The sequence below is a fragment of the Carassius gibelio genome, chromosome B15 (genome assembly GCF_023724105.1).
Source record: "Carassius gibelio isolate Cgi1373 ecotype wild population from Czech Republic chromosome B15, carGib1.2-hapl.c, whole genome shotgun sequence".
NCBI lineage: Eukaryota > Metazoa > Chordata > Actinopteri > Cypriniformes > Cyprinidae > Carassius > Carassius gibelio.
Genome location: NC_068410.1, coordinates 1598284 through 1605783, shown reverse-complemented (window position 1 = coordinate 1605783; position 7500 = coordinate 1598284). Strand labels below are relative to the sequence as shown.

The window sequence follows — 7500 nt, the reverse complement described above, 5'->3', positions numbered from 1 at the left end:
CAATCAAATCCTTGTTTAGGCTACTGACCAAACATTTCATTCAAATATTCACTAAATCTTTCATTTTTGGACACCTTTTTGCTATAGATGACACAGCCTTTATAATTTCTTCAACAAAAAACGTGCATGTCACAACCCTTACAGAAATAAACCATGGTTTTATCATAGTAAAACTGCTTAGTTTCCTTTTGCATGATTTCTGAATGCTTGAGACTATAAAATAAATTAGAGTCATAGAGTCATATTATCATACTTGATATGCTATACTTCATATTAGCTAATAGTAATACTTCATTAAAAAACACAGAAACTCTGGTTACATATAATTAAATAAAAGTTTGGTCTAACTCAAAGAAATTATGTAAGAAATTGCTTAGTAAAAAATACTTAACAAAATATATACTAAAACATTATTTTAAAGGAATATCACACAAGTTTTCATAGAAGTTTTAATTTAAGCTTGCCAAAACAATAACACCATATTTTTCAGAAACTATTTCTAAAAGTACATTTGTATTTTTGCCTATAATGTTTATTTATTTATGATTATTGTCAGCTAATAAAAGCTATGCTTCAGGACCATATTCAGTATATTAGTATATTAGGTCTGCCATATGTTGCCACCCCTCAAAAATTCCTGCCCCCTTCTCGCCACCCCATCAATATTTTTCTAGATCCGCCCCTGATTCTGGTCACTTAAGGATGTGTCCACAAACTGACATCAGTACAACAGATGCAGAGGTCAGAGGTCAGGGGTCAGCATCCTGACGGCACGATCGCTGAAGAATCATTCCACACGTCCTGATTCTAGATCTTCTGTGGAGCACAGAAGCAGATATTCTGAGTCTCAGTGTGTTTGTCCATGCACTGATGGTCAACGGGGTCCAATACTGTTTGGTTCCCAATGTTCTTCAGAATATTATTTGTTTTTTTATATTATACAAATGTAATCAATATGTCAAAGACACCATGTTTACTACAATAAAACCATAGATAATGTTCAGAGGGGATGAGGAATATAGTGATGTAAAGCTTAAACGATAGATCTCAATTAAACAAAAGTCTTAAAGCCTACACATCTACTTTATGATGATATCATCACTGATGGATCTGACGGTGGAACAGAAACATCATTAGTGAGCTGCAGTGTGTTTCTGGTGGAGATCGGTCTCATGAAATGAGTATCAAAAGCTCAATTTTTTGTATTTTGCACATATTTATACACAGAAACTGGCGTGCACACGATACACACGTGTTTGATGTGCACATAATACACAGTTTCTACCCCACACCCCCGAAACTAACCATTGCTAATCACACGCACACACTGAAATACACTTTCATGGTTATCCTGATGTCATGGATATACTGTCTCACATCTTCTCCTGCGCTCAGTCAGACTCCGGTTCAGTCGCTCTCACACTCATCCACTCCACAGTCAAACACTCTTCCTCTGTTCCAGATCACCGCTGAGGAAAGACCCGGACATCAGAACAGAAACAGATTTAGTCTCTGAAACTCCTCCAGCTCACCATCGCAGAAGAGTGGTGTCTGCTCAGGTGTGAGAGAAGAGCAGGGGTTAGTTTAGCAGAGGAGACACGATCACTCACAAATCTAATAATCCACAGTGATGACTATGTAAATGACATTAATGCAACACGATATAAACACATGGAAATGTTAAATATAAAGTGTGTCGTCATGAATATTCACGAGCCGTGTGTGTCGTGATGAAGGTGTGTGTGTGTGTGTGCTACAGCTGTAACAGTGTCTCAGTGATCAGTGCGACGGATCGGGAAAGATTCTTTCCTCAGAGACTGTAGAGCATTTGCATTTTGCTGATTCGGATCTTGTGTGTGTGTGTGTGTGTGTGGATGCCTTCAGTCTGCATCACACACCCTAAACGATCTGCACCTCCACCCCCGATCAGGCCGGCAACTGTTGCCAAGGCAACCACACGGAAACGGCATCCTCTGACTCCAGCTGACGGAGAAACTCCATCCATCCCTCCCTCTAGTGTGTGTGTGTGTGTGTGTGTGTGTGTGTGTGTGTTCACAAAACCCCACAGACGATGCTCTGTCTCCATGGCAACAGGCCAGAGCGACATCCAGACCAGATGACTCACACACACACACACACACACACACACACACACACACGGCTGGAAGATATTTGTCAGAGCATCATAAATCCTCCTCAGCAGAGCTTCTCACTGAAGTCCTGGAGGATCAGGAAGCTGTTCAGGAAAATGTCTTGAGAAGAATCAGAACGAATGATGAACCAATCACAATCATTAATGCATGAATCCATTAGAAGCAGAACTTTGATCGTCATCATATTTCACATGAACAGAAAAGGCAGAGATATACTGATAAATGATGAGTGACATGATGACCAGAAGATTCTTCTCAAAATAAACTCACTTTCCCTCTAAACAGAAAACAGACTTGTGTGTTTAATTTAAATGCTCTTTATTTAGATTTTGTTCATTTTGTTAATACTACAATATATTTGACCTTAAACATTAGAAAAAGCATCAGAACAAGCACAACACAACTCGAGCCTGTTTTGGCGACTTACAAACATAGAGAATAAACCTGCTGTATAAATGATGAGGATCATATTTCAGCATTAACTGAAAGTTTCTGGTTAATTAGATCGCTGAAATCAGCAGCACCACCGTCTCTAATGAAGCAGATGCCAGAGGAAGCAGACGGAGACAGATTCAGAAGCTGATGTTGCTCTGTGATAACGTTAAAGTTCATCATGTTAGAGTTATATTTCATATTTATCACAAAAAAAAGGATCTGTACAAAGATTTTGATCAGAGTAACAAGCAGAGACACATGGAGGGCCTCAGCCAATCAGAACGGCCGAATCTCTTGGGAGAGTGATCATGTGACCGTCCGAGGAGACGCTGTATGCAGATTCACTGATGTCCAATCAGATCGCTTTATAGCCGTCTGAGTCATTACAGTAACAGTCTTTCATTTTCTGTCATAATCAAAACTACACATCTGAACAGTCTCATCAGCACGAAGACATCTGGGGCTTAGCACTCAACTCTATCCACGCAAAAAACACCTGCGCGCGCACACACACACACACACAGACACACACACTGACACACACATGCACACTCTTTCACGCACACACACACACACACACACACACACACACTGACACACACATGCACACTCTTTCACGCACACTCAGGAGTTGCCGGTCTAACACTGTGACTCAGTGAAGGTGTGTTCATGGGGTTTTTCATCCATCATGTACTCGTCCTCATATTCATAATCCTGAAATAAACACACGGTCAGTTTATTTCTACAGTGCTTCATACACAGAATTTAAAATAAAATAAAGAGGAAAATAACATTATTAAAGTTGCAAAATTCATAACTATCACAGTTTCAGCTGTAAAGCAGCTCTACAGAAGACAAGCGGGACACAACTCCCACAAATTAATCAGTTCATTCATTAACGGTTGAGTATATATATATATAAATAGATGCAGACTTGGCATTTTTCTCAAAAATAAGTTTAGTTCTCTGTAATGTTAATCAAATTGTGTCTTCATTGGGCTGTAGTTTTTCCCTCACTAAAGCTGTTCACAGTCAAGTATATTTTTATTGATTTTCCTTTACTTTTTGCTTCAAATCAAAGTCTGTAAGAGTGTGATCCTCCTCGTGTCTGGTTGGTGTAGTTCAAGGCTTATTACCCTTTAATGAAGACTTTTTTTTAATTCAGTTCAGTTCAGTAACGGTATGAGTGTTGCTAGGCTAATCAGATATGAAGACGCTCAGTTCAGTTTGGAGACGGAGGTTTACCTTGAAGTAGCAGCAGCACAGACGGTGTTTCTGCGGTGTCTGGATGTAGAAGTACTCCTCTCTGTGAACACACACACAGTCATCACTCTCATCTAACATCTGAACCGCTGGACTCCTGCACACCAGCTCTTACCCAGTGACCTCCTCGATGGGCGAGTGATGGGCGGCGGCGGGACGCTTCTCGGACACAGAGCCGCACGGACACAGGACTCGTCCCAGCAGCACCAGTGTGATGATCCCAGACGGACCCAGAACAAACACCAGCAGCACACCCACATCTGTGAACGTCAGCGAGCGTCCTGACACAAACACAGAGTCAGATCTCACACTGCGTCCGGCTGAACCGCACCATCACACCACAGTGAATAAACGGTTAAATTATTCAGATCAGTTTAGTTCAAATGTGCTTCGTTCTCAAGGAAAGCCTCAGTGTTGAGTGCAGACTCGGGGTGATGTGTGTCTCACTCTGGGGTGTGACGGTGAGGACGGTCTGGGCCGGGTGTCCGTGCACGTCGGGGGGGTTGCGTACGGCGCAGGTGTACGTGCCGTTATCAGTGAGAGAGGTGTTCAGCAGCTGGATCGATGCTTCGCCCCGCGACGGGCTGCCGGCCCACATCACACGACCCTTAAAATAATCATCCTCCGGCAGATACGCCTGAGACGAGAAGTGAAAGATCTGCAGAGGAACAGAACACGGCTCAAAAACAGCACTTTTCTTTTCTTCAGGGAATGATTAGCCTCGGTCCGATCGTCTGTGAAGGGGATCACAACTAACACCAGACCACGAGAACAGCTGAAACACATCTCACACTGCACCAGGGGTCACTCATCAGTCACACACCCTGACCACTGGTTCCTGACCACGGCTGGAGATGTACTCACCGTGATGGCCGGCCCGCCGCTCTCGGGTCTGAAGGTCCAGTCGATGGACATGCGGCTGGTGATTCTGCTGGAGGAGCTGAAGGAGCAGGTCAGGGTGACGGTGGATCCTCTGACCACACTGACCTCTGCTGGAGCCACGACTGAGATACAGCACACACTCCTGCACAGCACTGACACACACACACACACACACACACTTCACTGTTAACTAAGTTGTATCATAGTTTCCAAAAAGTTTCCAACATTGATAATTTGAATAATAAATCAGTATATTTTCATGATTTCTGAAGATCATGTGACACTGAAGAAGTAATGATGCTGAAAATACAGCGGAGCATCACAGAAATAAATGATATTTTAAACAATATTAAAACAGAACACACACACACACGAGCACACACACACACACACACACACACACACACTCTGTTGTAGTGTAGTTCATTAGTGTAAGTGGTTATGTTGTAAATGCTGCAGCTTATGAAGTAGATATCTCTCATATCAGTTTCTCAGAACAATAAAAATCATAATCTGCAAATTCAACCCTGATATCATATCAATCACTACAGCAGTTCATGAGCTAGCAGAGTTAAATCAGTTCACACAGTTATGTAACAGAGTCTTTATAACTACCCTGACCAACTAGCAGCTAGCCAAGCAATAATCAGCCATACTTTCTGGATTCAAATTAGACCAATCTACCTTTTTATGCAAATAAACTAACAAATATTAATGCATTACTAAGTTCTAAAACTAAGTGGTCATGCATCAGAAAGGACAGTATGAGCATAACCTCCAGAAACATTGATGATGGAAGAACCAGAAAATAAAACCGCATCACAGCTCCAGATCATCTGATGACGTCACTTCTCATCGCGTGACGTCACACGCCTGCTCACGTCTCACCTCATGTAAAGAGTGTGTTCAGTTTCATGACGTTCAGTGTAAAACCCTAGTGATGTTGAAATAAACTGTCACAAACATCACACGTGACCAGTGAATGAAGTGTGATTATAAAAATATATCATACTTTCATAAACATGCAGGTCTGAGCTCCTTTACAAACATCTCGATATGTTCTATGTCCTTTTATTTAAGGATTGACGAAGCCAAAGTAATGTGAAACACTCGTTCTGATTAACAGCCATATGCTAATGACAGCAGGGGCATTAAACAGTTAAAATAGCATCATAAGATCATATGATCCGAGTGTTAGATGTGTATCCAGTAATCTCGGGACTCACAGAAGCGGTTTCTGGTCTTCAGGTAAGAGTTATGATATCTAGGCCTAAACACGGAAGATGATTGACAGCTCTTTAGCTCGCGTGTTTTCACTCGAACTGAAAGCAAAACAAACTCAAAGTATCTCAAGTGACACCGAGCTCCTCATTTATAGCCTTTAAGAAGCGATAAACCCCCTAAAACCCGTTTATTAAAGTTCTTCAAACTGTTTATTCCGTTTCAAACCCGAGCGAACAGATAAAGCCAGAACTCACCGAACGCGACGAACACACGCGATAAAACTCGTTTCGAGCAGTTCCTGATGACATCCATGACACAAAACTGGAGATTAATGAAGACATGCGAGGGATTCTGAGCGGATCTGAGCAGTTCTCGAGCAGATATCGGTTTAGGGTTTGATTTAGTCCTCCATGTTACTGAAGAGTCTGTCACACCTGCGCAGGTGAGACCGGAAGTTACTCTCCGAAACACTCTCCCTGTGTCTGAACGCTTGTGTGTCAGATTACATTGATTCTATTTTCATTAAATCAACTGAATAACATATATTTGACTTCTGATTTAGATCAGAATATCTCCGAAATGAATTCATAATGTGCTCGATCATGAGTTCCTGGTTATTCTGAGATGATGTTGGTGTAGACTGTTTCCTGCTAAGGAGAAATGAGTCATGAGTAATGAAAAGGACTGAAATAGGAGTTATTTCTGTTAGTTAAACAAAAAAAACAAAAAAAAAATAATAATTTTAAAAAAGATCCGTTCACGGGACAGCAGCGGCGTTCTGACCACTAGAGGACGCCAACGCGCTTCAGAGAGTAAACAACATTCTCTCTGTGTGTGTGTGTGTGTGTGTGTGTGTGTCTGTGTGTGTGTGTGTGTGTGTGTGTGTGCCATACCTGGAATATATATCGGTTCTAGGTCATTGAGTGACTTATATACGAGTAAAAGTACTTTAAAATCAATCCTAAATGTAACTGGGAGCCAGTGTAAGGACCTGAGGACTGGTGTGATATGCTCAGATTTTCTGGTTCTAGTCAGAATCCTGGCAGCAGCGTTCTGGATGAGCTGCAGCTGTCTAATGGTCTTTTTGGGAAGGCCGGTGAGGAGCCCATTACAATAGTCCACCCTACTGGTGATAAAGGCATGAACAAGTTTCTCCAAGTCTTGACTGGAAACTAAACATCTAATTCTTGCGATGTTTTTTAAATGATAGTATGCTGATTTAGTTACTGCTTTGACATGACTATTGAAACTAAGGTCTGTCTCCAGAATCACACCAAGATTCCTGACTTGATTTTTAGTTGTTTGACCCCTAGAGTCAGGGTATGCATTCACCTTAAAAACTTCATCTTTGTTTCCAAATGCAATGACTTCAGTTTTTTTACTTATTTAACTGAAGATAGTTCTGGCACATCCAACTATTAATTTCATCAATGCATTGGCAGAGGGAGTCAATGGGGCTGTAGTCATTTGGAGATAAGGCTAGGTAAATCGGGGTATCATCAGCATAGCTGTAATATGCAATTTGGTTCTTTCTCATTATTTG

The 7500-nt window shown here is 41.5% G+C and overlaps 1 protein-coding gene across 4 annotated transcripts; it reads right to left on the bottom strand.

Moving 5' to 3' along the window:
• Positions 1–2454: 2454 nt before the first annotated feature.
• LOC127972114 (myelin protein zero-like protein 3) lies at positions 2455–6437 on the bottom strand. 4 transcript variants are annotated; one of them, XM_052575421.1, is made up of 7 exons: positions 6212–6437; positions 4716–4885; positions 4299–4509; positions 3967–4132; positions 3834–3894; positions 3213–3302; positions 2455–3178 (listed from the first exon to the last, which is right to left on the bottom strand). In XM_052575421.1, exons 1-6 carry the CDS (start codon positions 6267–6269, stop codon positions 3228–3230), a joined length of 741 nt encoding a protein of 246 aa, XP_052431381.1. In that variant the 5' UTR covers positions 6270–6437; the 3' UTR covers positions 2455–3178; positions 3213–3227. The 4 variants fall into 4 exon arrangements, with proteins under 4 accessions (XP_052431381.1, XP_052431382.1, XP_052431383.1 ...); XM_052575422.1 differs by having other exon boundaries at positions 2455–3172; XM_052575423.1 differs by having other exon boundaries at positions 2455–3166.
• Positions 6438–7500: the final 1063 nt, after the last annotated feature.

What these genes read in the sequence shown, in the direction of transcription:
- LOC127972114 (XM_052575420.1), bottom strand. Translation starts at nt 6,269, where the DNA reads ATGGATGTCATCAGGAACTGCTCGAAACGAGTTTTATCGCGTGTGTTC. An exon ending in GCGTGTGTTCGTCGCGTTCG is followed by an intron (nt 4,886 to 6,211) that starts GTGAGTTCTGGC and finishes TGTGTGTGTCAG; the next exon opens with TGCTGTGCAGGAGTGTGTGC. An exon ending in CCTCACCGTCACACCCCAGA is followed by an intron (nt 4,133 to 4,298) that starts GTGAGACACACA and finishes TGTTTGTGTCAG; the next exon opens with GACGCTCGCTGACGTTCACA.